Raw genomic sequence first — 23,628 nt, forward strand, 5'->3', positions numbered from 1 at the left:
GAAAATAAAAAGGCTAATACTTCAAATGACTTGGAAAAATACCAGTTTGTCCCACATGTCCCTAATGAATAGCTAAATTAGAAGAGAATTACCAGCAGAATTCCAATGAGAGACCTATTAAGAAAGGTCGAAAGGTCTTTTTTTGTTTATCCAGACTGTATATACATGAACATGTATGATTTGTTAAAACTTATATGCAATAAATACATTATGATATGATTAAGAATACATGATAATTTATTAGAAACACCAATTAATCACATAGTTTGCTTAATTTGACACTAATAAAGGGAAACCCATTTTTAATGCCCAAATTGCCTTTAAGACGGAAAACAGTATTCTTGTTTTAAACTGAAATTTCGGGAGTGTCGGTGCTTACTCATTCCCGATGATCTTCATGCAAATTTCTCTTCACTCTAACTCGGTAATTTATTACATTTGTACACTTAATCCCACGTAATGTCAGTATCGAATAAAAATACAAAGAGACGTTATCAGTTTTGTGGTTCGTGCCTTTAAAAACATAATATAAATGTTAATAACCATTAGAAGGAATAAAAGAGCTATTAAAGACTGGTAGTCAAGTGTAAGGTTTATCTTTTATTTCTCAAATTATCCACCAGATTATAGATCCTGTTTCATTTCACCTACAATCACCCATAATTGAGGAATAAATTTGACTGCCTGTTGACATCATCTTGTCAGCAGTGAAGATTTCCATCCGGTCTACTTCTCTAGTAATTATGGAGATTTCGGAACAATTTATTTGCAATTCAGATCAGAAACTTATTCACCAATGTCGGTCATTGCAGACGAAAAGAAATACATTTTTTAAAGGGATTGTAATCAATGAAATTTGAAATAAACGTGACGTCATTAAACGCTTAGTTTTATTGGAAATGCTGGAACTTAATTCAAATTGATGCTAAAAGTCACCGATACACATAAAATTTTAGAAAACCTCTCTACAATCACCTTAAGTGATACAAGCATCTTAATCACCTAGTAGAAGAAAGGATGACAGTTTTCAAGCATTCAACACTAAAACTACCGACCACAGTCTGGTGATCTAAGATGTCGCAAAAGACATACAATTGGTTTAATAAAATTCTGAACTCACGGGTGATCGAGTTAATCAAGCATCATCTAACCCTTGATACCACAAGCCCACCAAATTTATTTCAATATTTTTTGTATTATAATACAAAATCTGAAAGGATCAATACATGGGGGTCATTTGCGATTTAAAAATCCTAGAGCAATTTCATTTTTAAAGGTTGCTTGAAACCCTGATTAATCTTGTCGTCAACCTTGTCGGTCTGAATTATGTTGATCTCATTTGCTCAGAGTCGTTCGATTTTTCACCCATGCAGACTGCGGTTGATCCGATGCGATTCTGAAACAAGTTATGATCAAGAATTCACTCATGGCGTGCTGCGACTACTCGGAGGTCGCAAAGTCATGAAAACAAAATCCGAATAGTTTATGTTAATTTCATTGAAGTCGTGTACGAAAGTTTCTTTGATGAAAGCATTAATGTGACCTTAGTCTAATTTAAGATAAAACCACTGGCATACCAGGGCAGTAGGCAAATATTTATTCCCATGCATCTATGAAATAAGAGTATAGTGGATTAAATGACGCATGTTCAAAAACCTCGAGATTTGTAGATATGTCTAAAATCAGAACCTTAGAGATCGTCGGAAGGCAGTAAGAAATTTGCTCGCGTTTACAAAAAACAATGGATTTGAAACACGGAAAATGAAATAAAAAGAATTTAAAAATCCACCAATTGTTTATTTATAAACTACTGAAGTTTCTACACATTCCTCATTTAAACAGTTATTTATCATGCTTTATTGTCGTGTGCTTTTTAGGATTAAAACGATCTCACCGAGCAACGCATTAGCTGATAGAAAAGTGCAATCATTTAAAAGCGTCATTTACTTGTAAAGTATGTCTTTAACTCAGATATTCTGGTTTTATTTTCGTTTTATAGATCGTTATGTGAAATCTAGGCCATCGATTAAAGAACCATTTACGATTGTGGATTATGGAAGCGCCGATAGCACCAACTCCATTAAGCTCATTCGAGATATAAAAAGGTAAACGTGACTAAGTTATGAGAGCAATTAGACAATCCTCAATTTGTTGAACTGATATGCTGGCCCATTTCGTCCCCTTCCTAACTTTTTCTAATTGTGGCCCCTACTCGCATTTACCACATGACCGCTCCACCATTACCTGATAATTCTTAGCAACGCCACAAAAAACAACAACTAAAAAAAAATTAAAAGGCATATCAGCCCCACCGTCGTTACAAACGAATGATTATTAATATTTTAGGTGTTGTACGAGTTAGATGTGGTCACAAAAAGGAAATCAATGTCATTTATGAAAACATTCCAACTAATGACTGTATTTCTTTGTTTCAAAGACACAGTGTTGAGTTTACTATAAACAAATTCTCATACCAAGCTCTTGCTGAAAGCCTATTGTTCACATCCGCCAATTCAGTTTACGGATAAATTCAAAATTTCTACTTCATTAAAGCAAAGCTAACAAAATAACTCTTCTAGCACGTGTTTCTGAATAATTTGGTTATACAGGTATACAAATTCCCAACAAAGCTAAAAAAAAAATAAGAATTCATAATTGGATGTTGATGGTTGATAAATACACGCATACCATACTATGTATTCAATTCCCAAGTCAAGTTAGCAACAACCAACTTCCACCTTGTCCTAAGGAACAGAATTTGAATTTTTGTTGGTAAGTGGTGTTAAAATAACATCGACTTTTTTTGAGGCGTTGATGATGGGCAGAAATCCACGGAATATTTTACCAAGTATGCCGGAATTTTGAATTATGACAATATATTCTATATAGATCTCAGTGCTAAGGGGACAGAGGAGGACAAAAGAACTAAGTTTTATGAAGAATAGGAATCCAGACTGAAACTAAACCAACAGAGCTTGACACTGATTACATTATTCATATTGCTTATTTGAACAAATTGAGATAAAATCAATGTCGAGATATTTGTCTACATCCGAAAAAATATTAAAATATCACCACGACCATACCATTTAAAGGCCATTGTTCGCCATTTTGGGAGTTTATTTGGGTCTTGAAGATATGTAAATAATCTTCAGAACTACTACAACTGAACGAAAATCGTTTAATTCTTTCAAATATATCTCAAACTAGGTATTTCACTCTCTATTTCTATGTATGTCTTTCCTAAATATGATTGAGTCTTAAGAAAAAACGACTTTTTAACTTTTAGTGGATAATTCTGGGCACATATGGATTTGAAGGCTCAAATTTTGAGCATGGTGAGCTGTGAACACTATTACTGATTAGCTTAGCTAGGTTAAGTTTCTGAGACCGAGGTACTATTGGTCAAACGGATTGTGAATCTGTCCCTTTAATATTACGTAGTTTAAATATCAACAGTAAGTCATTATGTCTGCGAACAAAATACGGAGCCACACAATGGCATTTTGGAAACTTTATCAAACTGCATGCACCTACATGTACAAAGATGCTTTAGACGCTAATCACTGGCCGGAATTCGCTCAAGTGGTTTGCAAATGGAGCTAATGAAGATGTCTGGATGGTCAATCTATCAATATCAATAAACAAGATGAAGTATCCACCTGTCAAGTATGCCAGGTAAAGCATTTCCCTCTGTCAGATAAAACTTATTAGAAACATGATTGATGAGTGGTATTCATCTTTATCAGGATACCATTTTCTTACAGAATAAATAAACAACTCTAGGTAATTCATGATGTGTACACAAGAGGGCTAACCTACACTTTAAGCTTATTTGCCGTCAAAGTTATAGGGTACGTACACGTTTGAAGCATGATAGATCGGAAAAAGTTACTGAAGTTACCCGAGTCTGAAACGTCATATTTTAATCATTGCATTGTCCCCACGGGCTGAATATTAATTAGACAGGGTTATGTCACCCTGGTGTATTGGATCCAATTCTGACCCATGTAAAATAAAGCATTATTCGCAATGTATACTAATTATATTTTGAACTATCTGTACCATTGTAATGAAGAAGTGAAAATTACGCTGATGAGGAAAACATTTTGAATATTGGACAGTTTGAAAAAATTTCTGTTCATAAAACAGAGGATTTCTTCCTGTCCTGAAATGATATGAGAATAATGACAAATATAGCTTGCAATGCAAGACAATAAACACCTAATTTAAAACGCCTAGTTGAAAATAATGATGTTTTTTGAGTGATGTAAAAAGAATTTGAGCTCTCTTTCTTTGGCGTATTTTAACTTCAAATTTATCCAAGATCCCACTCTACATAAAAAAAAAACAGTTTCGTTTGAATTATATACAATGTCTACATTTCTTATCATATTTTTCCTACAATTTTGAAAGAAAAATTTGAAAGATATGTCATTCATCTAAAAATTGTACAACAAACAAAATGAACAGAAGGTAAGGCAAGCAGGTAGAAACAATACACTGCGTTATTATGATGACATTTGGCAATCTATTATATAGACACAAAGCAATAAACAAAACATTCAAAACAGACCAACGTTTGGAAATAATCTGACTCTTCAGACAGAAAATGAAGATATATGTTTATATTTTTAAATGTGGGAATGGTTTAAGGTGTGAACGTTCGTGAGTTTGCATCTGCCGTCTGCTGGTAATCGACGTCATCAATGACGTCAGCAAATGATCAGATTAATTAGTGAGAATGTTTGATTCTATATGAAAGATAATTATATTACTTTGCTGACTTAAAGATGCCAAACCACAGAGAATATAAAACTTGTTTTAATCTGATACGATTTTGTTTTCTGAATTATCAGAAAGCAATCTATCAGCTTTTAGCATTTCTGCCTAACCTCCTACAAAATAGATTCTAGTTTTTCTGTCTCTTCACCAGCCGACAACTGTTAAAATGGCTATCAGAGGCTGGAATAGAGGCTGTTACCACCCTGTTTCCTCGCCCTTGGGCGAACAAATGACGTCATACCTACTTACTCTAAATGGTATCAAGGGAAAAATGATCACGTCATTGTCGGTCGATTGATGACAAGTTAACGTCCGCTCCCAGCGTAAGCTGATATCACAGAAAAGATCACGTCATTCTCTAATCTGCAATTAGTGCCGGTGTGAGATTTTCTATTTATAGTAACTTAAGTAATTGTCCATTTAATTCCGAGCCAGAAATAAATTTATAAGTGGTTATTATTGGATAACAAATTCAACTTGGGATATCGTTATATAATTTCTATGTCAAATATAGCTTTTCTATTCCTGATCCAAATTAAGGCGTAATTCACAAGAGAGATGGCAAGCTAACAATTACAATAATTTTCCTCAAGGCGCTATGTTTAACTAAGAAGAACCGGTGTTATTTCTTCACCAAACCCTCTGGTGATTCGTCATGTTGGTTGGTGTGAAAGAGCAATGTCTTCCTAACCTTCAGATCAGTTAATCTGGAAAAGGAATCCGCTGTCCATGAGTAAAGGTCCAAAAACTGACCATGAGACGGCAACGCATCCAATAACTATGCAGCATTCCATGATATTGTCAGAGCTTCTGCTTCCCTTTGTTCACACGAAAATTGATCAGGGAAATGTTCACGGAAATTTTTCTGCAGTCGCACAAATTCCTCTCCACAAACCAGACTGCATGGGATCACTAGTTGCGAACGCAGCTCTCATGCAAACGAGTTGCGCTCGGTGCTCAAAACCACTTTGATTGTTAACAACCATTATTATACAACTGGTAATTGGTATGATGTAAAGGCTCCTACAGAATGTTTTGGATCCATAGAACTCATAAAGAATTTCTACACTGTATGAAAGGTCATTGAATGTCTTTTGGGGAACCTATTCAACAGAAAAGCGGGGATAAGAAAAAAAAATGTAAAAGATAAGAAAAAATTAGTGCTACTTCTTCCTTTAAAAGGTCAATTGCAGTATACCCCTGACTTTACCAGGCGCTTTGATCTTTAATTGGGTCTTAATACCAGTTATCACAAACCATTTGCTTATTTAAATTAAAGACCTAAAAGTCGATGACCTTTCCTGCAACAATTATTCCAGAAAAGAATCTCCAAGTCTGTGTTTAAGCCAATTTATTCCATTTTCTACATATCAGAACTGTCAATCAGTGAAGAAATCGATTCTGCTAAAAAGCCCAATAGGAAAGATTATTTCTTTAACAAGATTATAGATTAGACCTTTACTTCATCTAGTTAGTAAAAGTTCTTTAAAGGGCGAATCCCACGAAATCAATGTAAATGAAATCGTGAATCTCATTTTGTTAAATAGCTCGTTCGCGATAACCTACATACCTCCAAGCCGACCATTTATATGTTCGAATACTTCATTGGCTTGTCCAACGAAAGAAAGAACAAAACATCCCACAATTCCAAAGCTGTTATTTGAAATCAGTGATTCTCAATTGACTAATCCCTTATCTTTGCTGCCAACACGTGTTTCGGATAAACCCTAACCATCCAGATAGAATAACTACTTTGACCAACGCTGAGCACTGATTGAACACCGGACTAATAGGTTGACCATGTCACCCGCGTTTACAACCTTTCACTCGTTACAACTCTGATAAAGTATGTTCCTTTTTAAGTTCCAGTGTCCATGTGCATGTCCATATACACGGTGTATTAAATATATTCATATTTGAATATAAAGATAATGGTAAAATTAGGGCTGTTTTGTTACCAAGGATACAAATAAAACCTCTATTGACATTAATGAAGAATGCCTAATTGACTTCACAATATCGAACAAAAACCATTAAAAATAATCACAACCCATGTTACAACTTCATGAAGCTAACAGACACCCCCCCCCCCCCCCCATACCCTCTACTTGATCCGTCCACTTTAATATAATGGAAAAACTGCATTACATGACAACCACCTTCACCAGTTCAGATTCTCTGTAATCTCAATTATTTCCCAATAGATCATTTTAAATAGCTGACGTGTGGCAATATGCGATAATCACTTGAAATCTTACAAGCTCTAGTCAGGCGAACAATTACCTACTCGTTAAAGATGGGTTTCCTTATTTTTTTAGTGTCAAATTAACTATATGATTAATTGGTGTTTCTAATGAATAATCATGTATTCTTAATCATATCATTATGTGCTTATAATTAAAAGTTTTGACCAACCATAAATGTCCATGTATGTACAGTTTAGATAAAAAATAAAAATTTGACCTTTCTTGATCCGTTGCTCAATGGAATTCTGATGGCAATTCTCGTCTAATTTAGCTAATTATTAATTAATTATGGACATGTGAGACAAACTGGTATTTTACCAAGTCATTAAAACTCCTCTATTTTCTATTCTTTAACATTTTCATTTTCACAAAAGGAAATAAGGAAACCCATCTTTAAGCAATTTAAACTTCGAATTGGCTACTTTGGCCGAATTTTTGGTTTGATGAAGTGCCTAAAATTAAATATGCGAAATAACATTAGAAGCTTTATGGACCTATCGAGATTCCAGGTTGAGTGCGCGGAACGCTAATAACCTCGGAGGAGCATTTTACGCAACTTCTTTACCCGCGTCATTTTCGCACACACCCGTATTTGATGCCATTTTGTAAAACGGAGACCACACGGAGGGCGTTATCGCTTGGCTCTTCAAGTTCCTGCGAATTCATTCAACGCAATGTGAAAGGCCACCCTGTAACGGGGTAGGGTAAAATACCTTCCTGGGATTAGACCTTAATTTGCGAAACATGTTTTGGTTTACATGTATATGATTGCAGGGCTGACGACGTATAACAGTTGTATTTCAAGGGCAATACAGCGCTTGATACGGCAAAATCTTTTTCAGAAATCTGAAAACATATCCAACAATAAATAGAACATGACCTTTATTTCCTAGTTTTTATATTGACCACGAAGTCGGTGAGACAGAACAGCAAATTGAAACTTAGCACCAAAAGAGCAGACATTTTAATTCATTTCCAATATAAACAACAAACAGTAACGAGTAATTTCATGACTCGATGGGTTTCTACCAGAAACGATTTTATGCTACACCTGCTACCGATATTCTACAGCTATCTTCGAAACATAGTTACCGGATTTATTACATATTGTGCGTTCATGCAGAATTTAAAAATGTCCCGCTAATGTCACTCTGATTTCATAGTCTGCATTTGTCCTTGATTCGGATTGAACTATAGTCTGAGCAAAGTAAACAGTTTTTTTTATGAGAATTGGAATATAAGTTCTCAGAGTACTATTTTGAGGCTGATATTCCAATTCTCTTAGAAAAAATAACAAAAACTTTTTGCTTTGCTCAGACAATAAGTAAATTCTAACGCCGTGAGTCTTAAATATTGGACTACATCCAATCGCTTACACCATATTGTGCACATATTACGTAGAACTGAAATATCACAAATCCTGCCAAGTCGTACGGATTTTTTGTCAGCTTTATGCGTATTTTACCGACATTTGACCAAAACCATCGAAAAAACAAATTTACCGCTTTTATTACATATTGTTGAGTTTTTGCAAAATTGGAAAATATCTATCTTATATAATTTTAATTTAGAAGTCCATGTTTCGATATAAAAAAATCAACCTTTTCTTTGTTTGTGAACTTACCGAAAAATATTTTTATAAACAGAGAAAAACACGGAACTAAACAGAGATCTGTATTCTAACCAACTTGCCCTGTGGATACGATGATATTCTAAGCAATTGCACGAATGAATGCAAACGATAGTGGAGCATTTGATATGATTAAAATACAGTATGATAGGAGATTGTAATCACTGTATACATCTACTCTACACTGGCCACAGTCTAATTTCGTTTCCATATGTCTGTAAAGGCCCAAACATTATCTTGCTGTATGTTATTAAAGCACTACAATTTTAATGGTCTGAAAAGGTGATATCTCGGGAAGACGAGGTACCAGCCTACATGATGTTGCCCTAAAATTACACAATTTGATTTGCTACCCGGAGAATCTCGAAATGTAAAGAGAATAGAGAAAACATGAAAAATCAAAATTAAAGATTTTTGTCGAGATTTTTTAGGTTATATCTTCTGATTTGGTCCAGTTTTATACAATTTCTTGGTACTTTATATGTGTTCTTTATATATTTTCTCAATTTTGGTGCAAACGTGTACCCTTCTTGGTATTCATTATATTTTTTTGTTAGAGTATTAATGATCCTCAAACATCTTATATTTGAATGATATCATCAGTAATATCCTGGATGGCTACTTTAATTCTGGAAATGTCGTTATCTTCTATATCTGGATTATGATAATTAGTAACGACCATTAATTAGTATTACTTCGTAATGAACACCTGTTCTTTCCTATACTCCAGTTGTATTATCAGTAGTTAATAGTGTAGTTAAATGTAGTTAATACTTCAGCATAAAAATATTTGGGTCCTCGCTTTACCCGTTTGCGATCTGATGTCTCACTTTCTTTGATGCCGGTCTAAGATGCACATGGAAAAAGCATAAAACAGCATGGGACAATAAACGTATAAACATTTAAGATCCATCGACAGCAGGAATTCGAACAGAGGTTGGCTTATGCTGCTCGAAAGAAAGTAGGCTTATGCCGATGTTCAGTCAACGTTCTCATTGCACACTACACGCCTTCATATCTTTTCATTAAATTCATTTCCAAATCCAATAAAATTTATGAAGTATTCGTGGTAACGTTCCTTTAAATACTAATACAAAGTTAAAGTTCTAGTTTCTACATAAATCACGAACTACAAAATATTTAACTAGAATTTATACTTAATCAATAAACTGTATTGATATATTATGTTTTATTACTATTATTACATACAGGCTACGGTGATAAATGTCTTTTGGAGCGTTATATATACAATGAGATTAAATGAATTCGGGTTGGTCTAAGGCCCGAGAACGACCAAAATTACATGATATATTTTGAAAACTATATAAATTAGTAAAGCTCTACAATTGATGTATTGGTCACTATTTTAACACTGGTATTACTATATGGATCTACAATTGATGTATTGAGCACTATTTTAACAGTGGTATTACTATATGGATCTACAATTGATGTATTGAGCACTATTTTAACAGTGGTATTTCTATATGCCTCTACAATTGATGTATTGAGCACTATTTTAAAAGTGGTATTTCTATATGCCTCTACCATTGATGTATTGAGCACTATTATAACAGTGGTATTACTATATGCCTCTACAATTGATGTATTGAGCACTATTTTAACAGTGGTATTACTATATGGATCTACAATTGATGTATTGAGCACTATTTTAACAGTGGTATTTCTATATGGCTCTAAATGTGGTGTATTGAGCACTATTTTAAAAGTGGTATTTCTATATGGCACTACAATTGTATTGAGCACTATTTTTACAGTGCTATTTCTATATGGCTCTACAATTGATGTATTGAGCAATATTTTAACAGTGGTATTTATATATCGCTCTACAATTGATGTACTGAGCACTATTTGAACAGTAGTATTTCTATATGGCTCTACAATTGATGTATTGAGCAATATTTTAACAGTGGTATTTCTTTAACGCTCTACAATTTATGTATTGAGCACTATTTAAACAGTAGTATTTCTATATGGCTCTACAATTGATGTACTGAGCACTATTTGAACAGTAGTATTTCTATATCGCTCTACAGTTGTATTGAGCACTATTTTAACAATGGTATTTCTATATCGCTCTACATTTGATGTATTGAGCACTATTTTAACAATGGTATTTCTATATCGCTCTACATTTGATGTATTGAGCAATATTTTAAGAGTGGTATTTCTTTAACGCTCTACAATTTATGTATTGAGCACTATTTAAACAGTAGTATTTCTATATGGCTCTACAATTGATGTATTGAGCACTATTTTAACAGTGATATTTCAATATGGATCTACCATTGATGTATTGAGGACTATTTTAACAGTGGTATTTCTATATGCCTCTACAATTGATGTATTGAGCACTATTTAAACAGTGGTATTTCTATATGCCTCTAAAATTGATGTATTGAGCACTATTTAAACAGTGGTATTTCTATATGCTTCTAAAATTGATGTATTGAGCACTATTTTAACAGTGGTATTTCTATATGCCTCTACAATTGATGTATTGAGCACTATTTTAACAGCGGTATTTCTATATGCCTCTACAATTGATGTATTGAGCACTATTTTAACAGTGGTATTTCTATATGGCTCTACCATTGATGTATTGAGGACTATTTGAACAGTAGTATTTCTATATCGCTCTACATACAATTGATGTATTGAGCACTATTTTAACAGTGGTTATTCTATATGGATCTACACTTGATGTATTAAGCACTATTTTAAGTGGTTTTTCTATATGGATCTACAATTGATGTATTAAGCATTATTTTAACAGTGGTATTTCTATAATGGCTCTACAATTGATGTATTGAGCACTATTTGAACAGTGGTATTTCTATATGGCTCTACCATTACTGATGTATTGAGCACTATTTCAACAGTGAAAATATTTCATTATTGTAATTAAGTCATTGAAATAAATCTATGTGATTTCGTGAAATTAATGGCAAAATGTAATTCAGAAAACAAGGATTACTGCCGATTATCGTTTTTATGGAGCTGACACATATTTCCCCTTTAAAATTGTTCGAACACGAAGCAGGCAGTCAGCTGGTTTCAATTTGTAGAGCATAAAATTTTTTAAACTTAGAATATAGACTAGATACAGCAGAAAATTTGCATGCTTAAATTACTTGGATAAATTACATGACAAATTACATGTTTTCAACAAATCATCCAATCATTATTATGTAATATTGATATATTTTCTTTCTCAGTCTGATTTGATTAAGATCAGAAATGAAATCAATCTAGTTTTATCTAGTTATTAGTAACGTTAAAGGGAATTGTAAGGAGGTTTCCCCAAAAAATTAATGTGTATCGGGGACAACGATAGCATGAGTTTACACCATTCCAATTTTCAATTAGATGCAATTCCACTAAAACTAAGTGTTTGATGATGTCATTAATCGTCACTATATCACATTCGGACTTCGCTATTAGTTTTAGTGGAATTGCGGAAACCACAGCCATCTGATTGAAATTTGGACTAGTGTCCCCGGTGCACATACGAAATTTGCAAAACCTCTTTACGATCCCTTTAACACATGCACATTTATGTGTTATAAGATAAGTATCAAATTCCATCCACAAAAACCGGAAATGGAATATGTTGTGATACATGGTCGTATGTATTCAAAGATTAACTTTAGTAAGACGAGGAAAAAGACATCTTGTAAAATTCTGTCGATAATGCCTCTTTGCGGTTATATGCGAAACCCAAAATTAGGAAAACCCCCTTATAAGAAATGGCAAGCTCTGATTTGAATGAATGTCTAGATTTAGAATGAGAAATGGATTTTTATTACCAGTGAGATGGTTAATTTAGGAAACTCAGTATGACTTCTATTTAACTAAGGAGTAGAAGTGTAAAGACACGATGTTTTATTAGTTAATGAAGTGTCAATAGTCCAACTTAAATCAAGGAAATTGAAGGTAATTGGCTCAAGTCTTGGAACTCACACCTTCCCGGTAAAAGGAAATTGAAAGATTTAATCCTCAATTCCACATGGATAACTCATGGTCCGAAGATCTAGGTCGCTGGAAATTTCTACGACGGTGACCACAATAATTAACCTAAAACATTTAAGCTGATCCGAGCAGCATCATTTGGCAATCATCATTCCTCAGTAGTCTCCGTCAAGCTGAATCTGTTGCAGAGCTCTAGCGTAACTTTCACAGTAAACCCTATGAAGCAGCATTAGGTCGTAGCATTACACTTGTTTCTCGTTACAAAGTAAAAAAGCGTCTAGTCGTTTGGAGGTGAAAATAAACTAAGGTCCCGCGAGTTACAAGTTTGAAATGAAAATGATTACTTTGACAATTCAAAGAAAGAGCCACTGTTCTGGACAAGCATCCTGAATAGCACATGACGTAGTTGTCCAAACTGAAGCAGAAAGTAAGGCATAAAACTCATTTTGATTGACACCCAAAGATTTAAATGGAGATCAAGTTCGGTATTGCCTATCTTCTGATAGAGCGACTGAAAGTAATTCTATCTAACCTAAGATATGCGTCTACACACATTCATAACAGACATTACCAGTGTTTCTAGATGGATGAATCTTAATGAGTGATCGTTATGTGTATCATGAGCTATATCGGCCTGAAGGCAAATTGGCCCTAATATGTCTGAAACCCTCATCCAAATGAAGGTAATGAGCACTCCTTGGAGAGGTATTGAACGTTTCATTAGTTCAAGAGTGTTATCAAAATCATTATGGATTAGTAAACTACATAAAGCTTAATTTAAGATTAAGAAACAGAATGAATTGAATTCAACAAAAGAATTTGAAAGCATGGTTGAATATGAAACTCAAGATTACATAGATATTTTGTACTATAATAACTGTTAGCAAAGCATTGTTTAAATGGCTTATAACTGCCCAAAATAATTCGAGAAATTTGAATCTTTAGGTGCTAATAGATGATGTACGATAGATACAGTAGAGAATAGCAGAAGCGAATCGTGTCCGGAGCCGTATGTCGTGTGATCTTTTTTCTACTGTATCGATAATCCCGCATCGGACACCGCACCGGACAGTGTACATCGTATATTCACGGCTTTACGCTTTTCAAATGAATATCATGAAGTCACTAAAACGCAAACACAAGGGGAACATCTACGCAACGAATCCCGTTTAACTTTTTGCCGTGAAACTTTCAAATGCTCAATGTACTAGTATTCTTAACTTGCAACTTGATATTTTATTTTTTAAATTTGTCATACAACTAGCTATATTTTATAACTAGTATTTTAATTAGTATCGCGATTAATTAACAACTGCCCCCGTCCCCCTTTTACTCCATAGACGATGAGACCTCCTTTACATAATGTTATTGGTACCAGTAATTATGACTGTCGGTTCATAATATCAGATATTTCTTCCATTAATGTGTTGCCCTGATGGCTAACTCGGCACCAAATCACTATCCAATATTCATAACGATTTGGTTAAAGCGACGGCGATCCACTGACTGATAGATCTACTATCAACTTGTGTACAGTTAAAATAATGAGTTTGGTTCTGATCGGTTTCGTGGTGGCAGAAGACAACGTAAATCTCGTTGTGTATTCACATACTTCGTATGCATGGCACGCTCCCTACCAACAGTTCTAAATCTCGTCTAACCAATGAAGGACAGTTTGTTAACAAGAGAAATTTTAAGCAGTAGAGATTGGAGCTCAATTGAATTGAAAGCACGATAGACAAAGTTATTGGTATCGACAGGAAAGTAACATTAGTATATTGTGAATGACTATTAGGAAACTAATACAGTGATTTAGTACTATGAAAGAACGGTGGAAATATAAGAGTATAGTTGTAATACAAGTTTACTTGCTAGTAACTTGACACACGAGTATAATACAATATTGAATACTATATTTATATGTGGGTGACGTGACAAAAAAAAATAATGAAGATTTGCCTATCGACAGGATCTAGGAGGAATATAATATCGGTTTAATGTGAGATTTATTCAGTAAGAACGGAATAATGATTTCTTTAACAAGGATTTTTTTATCGCATAACACAGGATTCTAAGTGACGTGTTTTAACAAAACAATGTTATTGGAAATAAAATCGCCTAAGGAGTATTGTAAATGTTTTTTTCTTCTGTAATCTGTAGTGGGCTGGAAAAACATTATGGAATCAAGTTAAGCCTCTGTTTTTTCTATGGTTAAACTATCAGATCTGTTTGAATGGGCTATTTTAACTCCATTGCCTTAGGGAATTAATGTAGTAGACTGTTATGTTTACCTGAATCGACATAGTACAGCCTTGCTTCAGGACAACCAATGTGAGTGATGTTCCGTTTTTTTTAATTTCTGAAAAACCATTCATAAAAATTCTGAAAGATATTTTTAGAAATTGTCGTGAAATTTTTTGAGGGCGTTTGGACTAGATAAAATTGAAAATACAGAAGGTTATTTTTACGAGTCCAGTACACTTCGATCTGCATCAAGGCGTGCTTAAAACAGAGTTCGGATATTAAAACTCCGATGCTTTTAGGAACCAAGTTCGCGGTTTCAAACCGGAAGTTAAGCAAACCAGGAGATGGTCACACCTTCACCTATGTTTATACCCAAAGTGACCAATGACACCGACATTTTCAACGTTTCAAACATTGCCAATTATTCCTCACTGAATGTGTCCAACACAAACATTGTGGTGGACGACGTCCACAAACCTCTTAGTGCACCACTTCAACCCGGGGTGACTAAAGAATTTCCGCTGGCATTAGTGGTTGCTAGCCCAGTTGTAGCAGTGTCCATATTAATCTTTTTCTGTATTGCGTATTACTGGCATTCGTCACAATTAGACAAACGGGCCCAAATGTTGGCGATTCAGCAAGCGGCTGATGCCGAATGTGGACTTGGACAACGTAGCCCGGAACCCGAAAGAAACGTTATTCATTTAGATGAAGGTTTACCAGGAAACGGACACCCAGGAGGAGGAACTGGCAGTGGAAGAAAACATCGCGGTCGCCCTGGACGTAGGATATCCAGTCCGACGAATACTGGCGCAAAACGCGGTTCAACGGTGACGGATAAAGACATATTAACTCATTACGCAGCAAGAAGGCATTCGACATTTTTTATTTAGTGTTGGCGTTTCTGTGAGTGAAATATTGTGTGTGTGGTTGTGAGTATGAAGACAATACGTACGTGCGTGTGGCCTGCGTTTCCATTCATGTGTAAGCGTATAATATTTGTTATTATTATTTTTTTGAAACATTACCGTACGTTATTATACATAATACCTGTGATAGTAGCCATGATTCTCCAATTTTCTTTTGTTCGCTAATGTTTTTTTCTTGTGGATTTCTGTATAAATGAGTCGACGATGAATCTGTGACCTGCTGAGCGAGAAACTAGCTTTTTAATCCAATTGCCATTTACTGAGAGTCTGGTGTTTTCATCAACTGTATATTTGTCAAATTCCATACGTCGTAGAGTTTTGATTTTCTTGTGATGCCATTAAAATCTGCTAACTCAATTGTCAAAATTAAAATAAGTGTTTTTCTATATCTCGTCTATCTTTATTTCGTTTCTTCTGCCTCTCTGTTTGCCAAGGAATTATTTATTGAACGTTTGGAATTATGTGAAACGTGAAGGTAAGAGAAGAAAAAATTACGACTTCCCAAAATTGTTATTATTGCTCCTAAAAGAATTGTAAAGAAGTTTTCTAAATTTTTTGTATCGGGGACACTTATTGCCTCAGTTTGCACCATTCCAATTTTCAATAAGACAATTGCGGTTCGTGCAATTCCACTAAAACTAAACGTTTTATGACGTCACAAATCGCGAATTGCCTCATGTGATAAAATATATTTTGCGATTGGTGACGTCATCAAACACTTAGTTTTACTGGGATTGCAGGAACCACAGACATCTGATTGATAATTGGAATGGTGCACATGCTTTCAGTGCCCCCGATACACATAAAAAAACAAGAAAACTTCATTACAATTCCTTTAAAGTTTCAGTCACGTAAATCAAACTATTATGTTTTAGGTTCACGGACTGTGTTTTTTTAACCATACCACCACCTATCCGATATTCTTCTAAATGTTGGGAGCTATCAGTTAATAGGGTAACAATTCCATTTGCCATTTAAAGAAAAGATTGCCGTTTTTTAATACATTTCCCTCAGCAAAACAATAGATGCAGCATAACAGTGATTTAAGAAAATATAGCCGTTTCTCAAATACAATTTATGTAGTTATGCAAGGGGACACTTATACTTATGGATAGTCATGGCCCCTTTGTCGACAATTCAAAGAATAGATTGTTCTTACATGACCTGCAAGTTCTTTATTGATGATTGCATTAGGTAGTAAAAATCTTGACTTCGACCGCTTATGTCACATCAATAACAAGCTCTTCACTTAACAAAATATTCGTATATGCAGCGCCCATTCAACATTGCTCTAATCAAACGCTTAGGTGTACTGAAATTTATTTTTAAAAATTCCTCTATACAGCACAATAGAAGTAAAAACCAAGTAAACAATTGAATCTAAATTCAAATCAATTGGAGTAACCTTCATGAATAGCCACGATCTTCACAGCTTGGGGAATTTCTAATCAGATTGGCTTCAGCTTCTTTTAAAACGAGAAAATATCAAACCAATTCGCGACCCCATAGGAAGAATTTTGATTTATAAAGGACTTTGAAAATAAATCTGCTAAGCTCAGCTTATATGTCACTCACCAAGCAATATAATATGACATTTCGGTTTAAGTGCAAGAAGAAAATTGGCATTAGACTATATTCATTCTCAAGAGAAAGTACATCAATAATTGTTGTATGTCAAAGACCCAAATTAAAAGACAGTGCACAAACCGACTTGTTGACAAGCTGGCAGATTGAGTCACGATAACCCTGAGCCACCATTGCCACAAGTGTAAACAAATGCAACATGTTTTGTGTTTTTTCGTTTGCACAAAGGTCAATGGAATGCTTGCTACTTAAACTCCATAGTTCGTTCAAGCCGCGCCCCAAAAATCTAAAATGAAGTACTCTGCTGCCAGGCAGCAGAATTTTTATTTTAGAATGTTGGGATTGTGAATGATTAAAAAATCTTGATGAAAATTTGAATTAGAATCTGGTCAATGCCGTATTTTGAAGCTTTTTCGAAGCACAAGCACAAAACTGAAAAATTAAGATCCAAATTTTGTTTCGTGTTTTTAGGTGGTAGCAAATTTGAATGTAAAACTCATTTCATTTCATTTCACATATGAGCTCAAAATTATAACTTAAAACTCCATTTCGACTCGTCAAGATTTTGGCAGCAACTTATTCTCTAGATCATTGGGCTAATCAACCCCTAAAGAATTTTAAATTGGAATTTGGTCGTAGCAAATCGAAAAATCAGATCCAGATTTTGGTTTCTTTAAATATTACAGTTTATTGGGCTAATCAACCCCCAAGGAATGCGAAACTGGAACTAGGTTGAAGAGCACCACTATCTAAATAGTTAACCCGTGGAAGTCTTTCAAGACGGTTCTGAGAGATAAGTTAATATTATAATAACCTACTAGACGTAGGTAAAACGCCAGAAATAGTGGGTTAGTAAATATAATTATGATAACATATGATAACCTTATTAGCACTATCAGATTTACTAAGCTAGACTCCTCCGTCAATTACTTCTGTTAAACTAATAATAGTTCACACGCCAGGAGGGTTAACTCTTCACAGTGTCAAGCTGTTATGAACTTCGTGTTATACTTTGACTACAATAGTCACCTTTCTTGTATCACAAAATGCAGCTATTTGATAGGATTATACACTTGCAAAATATAGTCAATGAGAGCCCTCGATAGAGTGTTTTTACAGACCCAGATTGGCTGTATTCGCTAACGTACAATCAGAAAATGTATGTGACACAAGAAAAGTGACTATTGAAGTCAAGGTATAAGACAAAGTTAATAATAGCTTGGCATTGTGACGGTTAACTCTAAGGTTGTTAGGCAGAGTATAGTCAATAGCAAATATATTTATGCAAATCTAAGTCCGATACAAAGCATACATGAAGCAGTCCACTTCAGTTTCAGGTAGTTTAAAGATGGGGTTCCTTATTTTTTAGTGTCAAATTTAGCAAACTATTTTATCGATTGGTGTTTCTCATGAATTGTCATGTATTCTTAATCTTAATAACTATGTTCTTATTGCATATAATTAAGAGTTTTAACCAATCATAAATGTCCAAGTCTTGATAAACAAAAAAATACTTTTTTGACTTTGATCGGTCACTCATTGGAATTGTGCTGGTAATTCTCTTTTAATTTAGCTCATTATGAATTAATTATGGACATGTGAGACAAACTGGTATTTTTCCAATTCATTAGAACACCTCTTCGTTATATTCATATAAGTATTCGAATTTTCCTTTTCAATAACTATTCATTTTACCCAAACATAAATATGGACCACTCGTATTAATGACGATTAAGACTCTGTCGATTCGTCGGATTTGCTGAAAATGGCTAAAGCATTTTACTGGTGCAATGCTTCTAAAGCCGACCAAAGTGTCAGAATCTCAGAGCAATTTGGTTCTGAACGACAGCTAGCAACTTGAAACATATGAAAGATATGTTAGATTCGGACTATTGAAAAATCACAGTTGCCACCAGTTACTTCTGTACTACTTTCAAACAAGATCGGACAAAAAATGGATCTTGCTGCCGAGCTCAGCAGTCAAAATCCGGGATAAGTCTGACCATTACAGTTGTTAACTGTACCGCACATGGACGTACCAAACATCAGACTCATTCCTTCTCATGGCTGTGTAAATACTTAAAATATAAGGAAGGTTACATGCATGAGGGAGTGTTTGATTACTATATTACGTATACTGAGGTGTAAATGATACATAATTTTAGGTTAATTATGTAAGTGAAAATGCATCATTTTATCAGAAATGTCGACGTTACATTGATACAATTTCCTAGTTGCTGATACCTACTTTGTTACTATAGTGATGGTAGATAAGAACCTCATTGCAATGATACAAAACAATTGACTTCGAATGTACTTTATATATATTGTTTAATGCCTTTTACCTACAATACATCTCCGCTTTTCATGGAATATCTAACTGTCTTCTGTTGACTATTTAGATTTCAAAGAAATCAAAAACATACACACTGTGCATTCATTGTGGTTTTTTCATACTTATATATCACAAGGATTGAACGCTATAACAACCTTTTTGTTTTTGCAAAAACCGGGACAAATTTGCACAAGGAGATTGCAGATCTAAACAACTTAGATTTCACAAATAAAAAGCCTTGATATGCATTATATTTCTATAAGCAAGGCTATCATATATAATATAATATTCACACAATGGGTTCGACTTTGCGTTTGTTTTGTTAATGTAAGTTTTGTTCTATATATTATATTAATTTTGTACAGCGACTGGCGCCAATTTAAATGAAATGAAATGAATGGAGTTTTACGTCCTACTTAAGCGCCAATTTAAATATATTAAAGCCTTTTTCACTTCAGATTTTCATAAAATTTAAACTGTTATTTATTTGCTTGACAAAAAGTTACGATGCGTCTTCATGGTTTTGTCTACTACAAGAAGTGCTCCGATGTAACGTTTTCACCAATTTTGCAACGTAACCAAATAATGTACAACATTCTACATTCTAAATGCTTTGCAACGTTACTTTTTGAAACCAACGTTACTTTTTGAAACCATAACTTTTCATAGGGTTTATTATTGTTTCATATTAAATAAGTTTCGTCATATCCAAATGTTACTACAAAAAGACAATTTAAAAAAAAAAACTGTTTTACAAGAGCGATCAACAAAATACTGGATAGATTCAATGGTACGGTGTTTTATTATTAATTTGGTCTAATGAAGACTGTGGATAGAGTTATTGATACTGCTAGTTATTTAAATACAATAATTTGGAAGTGGGGGCGATTCATGTTGTGGAATTTTAATCACATGATTAACCGAATTCTGGTTTCTTAATTTCATACACCGTCTTTCATAATTGCAATAGTCATTCTTTGCTGAAGACAGTGTCTAGACTTTTCATAGCATGCTGGATTTTAATCAAATTAAATAGAATTAAGAATTACGTCCTAACTTTAAAAGAATACTACAACTTAAAATGAACATAGAATTTAAGAATTTTAAACCTGGCCAATAAGAATATATATTCATCAGTAGATATACCATAAATAACGGGATCCTTACATAATCCGATAAATCCAACAAACTTAGTAATTATCCATAAATATTAACTAATGAAAAACGCTTAAGTTTAAGAATAATTACTTAGTATTTTGAATTTTCCAATTTTACAGATTTTACATGGATTCTGTAGTAACTTTATGACACCGGGTAAGTTCACTGGTGAATATATTGACCATTCTTGAGAACTTAAATTTTATGTTCATTTTAAAACGTAGTATCACTTTAAAATATGGGCGAATTCGGTCGGGCAACGCAATGCTGTGTTCAATAACGATTTTTTTTTTTAAAAAAAGCGATTAATTTGTAGAACCCAAGCTGTAAATTCTCTCCAAACCCATATCATATCACAAGTGAAACCTTGAGGTCAACATGATGCCACTCTGAGACTTGGGTTTGTCAACTTGAAATTTCAATCAGAGCTTCTAGTAAGCTATATTTATTAGTAGGGACTTGAAATAGGTCAGTTTTCTGAAAATCACATTGCGTGAAACTCTGAGTAACAACATGATTAAGTTCTGTTTTATTTCTATATCGCTCTGCAATTAATGTATTGAGCCCAATTTAAAAGATTTTTTTTTCTATATAGCTCTACAATTGATGTATTGAGCACTATTGTAAAAGTGATTTTTCTAAATAGCTCTACAATTGATGTATTGAGCCCATATAAAAGGTTTTTTTTCTATATAGCTCTACAATTGATGTATTGAGCACTATTTTAAAAATGATTTTTCTATATCACTCTACAATTGATGTATATATTGAGCACTATTGTAAAAGTGCTTTTTCTATATAGCTTTACAATTGATGTGTTGAGCACTATTTTAACAGTGGTATTTCTACATCGCTCTACAATTGATGAATTGAGCACTATTGTAAAAGTGCTTTTTCTATATGGTTTTACAATTGATGTATTGAGCACTATTTTAAAAGTGGTATTTCATTATGGCTCTACAATTGATGTATTGAGCACTATTTTAAAACTGGTATTTCTACATCGCTCTACAATTGATGTATATATTGAGCTCTATTTTAAAAGTGGTATTTCATTATGGCTCTACAATTGATGTATTGAGCACTATTTTAAAACTGGTATTTCTACATCGCTCTACAATTGATGTATATATTGAGCTCTATTTTAAAAGTGGTATTTCATTATGGCTCTACAATTGATGTATTGGGCACTATTTTAAAACTGGTATTTCTACATCGCTCTACAATTGATGTATATATTGAGCTCTATTTTAAAAGTGGTATTTCATTATGGCTCTACAATTGATGTATTGAGCACTATTTTAAAACTGGTATTTCTACATCGCTCTACAATTGATGTATATATTGAGCTCTATTTTAAAAGTGGTATTTCATTATGGCTCTACAATTGATGTATTGGGCACTATTTTAAAACTGGTATTTCTATATCGTTCGACACTATTTTTACCTTGAAAATATTTTTTATTGCATCAGTATATATTATGCGTACCAAGCTGAAAAAATCACTACAATTTATTCAATTTTTATGAGATTATCTTTAGATATGTTTGACAAATATTTATGTATTTATACGGTGTAAAAAAATATAATCATACTCAATCTCATATTAATGCCAATATTTTTTGGCTCTAATTTAAGTTCGTTGATGAATTAATCTGACAACCATGGCGATAAAATAAAGAACCAAAACGATTCTAGATTTGAATATAATTACTTGGCGTGATTTGAAACATTTTTGGCATACAATCCTAGAATTGAAAACAATACAGCAGTCGAAGTGAAAATGTGCGATTTTTCTCATTAAGCCATGCTGTATGCAGTGAGCTTAATTTTACCAGACAATGACTCAACCGTTTTGGACATTCTACTATCGTAGTCTTGGGTCTACACTGTGATCGGCTGTATGCTTTCAAAAAGTAGAACATAGCAACAATTGCAAGTTTTTGGCGGTCGGTGCAAACGGGTCAACAAAACCTGTAGCACATAGAAACTTTGTCTATTAAAGATGCGTTTTTTGTCAAACATCGGGCGTACATCAAACAAATTCGAAAAACTGGACTGAAAATATGCACTAAGGTTTATGTTCAAACAACACAATCATCTCAATTTAAGGATTATAATCTAAAAAAAAATAAAATACAAAAATTCACCCTTAACATTGGCTCAACTTCAAAAGTTTCCCTGTTGTCTTGAAATTGAAACTCGTCAAAGGAACATTTCCTTCTTTGAGACTACATTTTTGACTAAGAGTTTTTACATTTTAAAATTGACAACACCAAATCACACTTAACCCCATAATAATAATCCTAGCTCTTTGACTCTTTTATGAAATTTTCCGACAGACTATAGTGATACTTTACAGAAAGTAATATATTATAATGGAGGAAATGTTTTACAAACTTACAAACTGGATAAAGGAAAATATAACAAACTCTACGAATTCAAATTTTGAAAAAAAGTCACCCCTTCTGTAGAGCTCAAATTATAACAGAAAACTTTCGTTTCATTTCCTTTCATAGATATCTACGTAATGTTCAGACATATAACGCAGGGTTGATCAGTACAATTAAGTTTCGCTTAATGGGCCCAAATCGAACCATTGTAGAATCAAGAGTTGATAACGTTTCTCTCGTGGGTAGTTTACTGTTGTATATTGGTTTGGCAAAGCACTCTACCTATAATACGGTGTGAAGAAAATTTGGTTTACATTTATTATGGTACGTC

General features: G+C 33.7%; 1 protein-coding gene across 1 annotated transcript; it reads left to right on the forward strand.

Moving 5' to 3' along the window:
• The first annotated feature begins 14,408 nt into the window (after window positions 1-14,408).
• On the forward strand, window positions 14,409-16,195 carry LOTGIDRAFT_239141 (hypothetical protein). Its single transcript, XM_009053052.1, has one exon. The coding sequence runs from the start codon at window positions 15,243-15,245 to the stop codon at window positions 15,789-15,791; it is 549 nt and encodes a 182-aa protein (XP_009051300.1). The 5' UTR covers window positions 14,409-15,242; the 3' UTR covers window positions 15,792-16,195.
• Window positions 16,196-23,628: the final 7,433 nt, after the last annotated feature.

The sequence above is a fragment of the Lottia gigantea genome (assembly GCF_000327385.1).
Source record: "Lottia gigantea unplaced genomic scaffold LOTGIsca_198, whole genome shotgun sequence".
Lineage (NCBI taxonomy): Eukaryota > Metazoa > Mollusca > Gastropoda > Lottiidae > Lottia > Lottia gigantea.

Excerpts from the sequence above, each read along its gene's own strand:
- LOTGIDRAFT_239141 (XM_009053052.1), top strand. The coding sequence starts at position 15,243 with ATGGTCACACCTTCACCTATGTTTATACCCAAAGTGACCAATGACACC.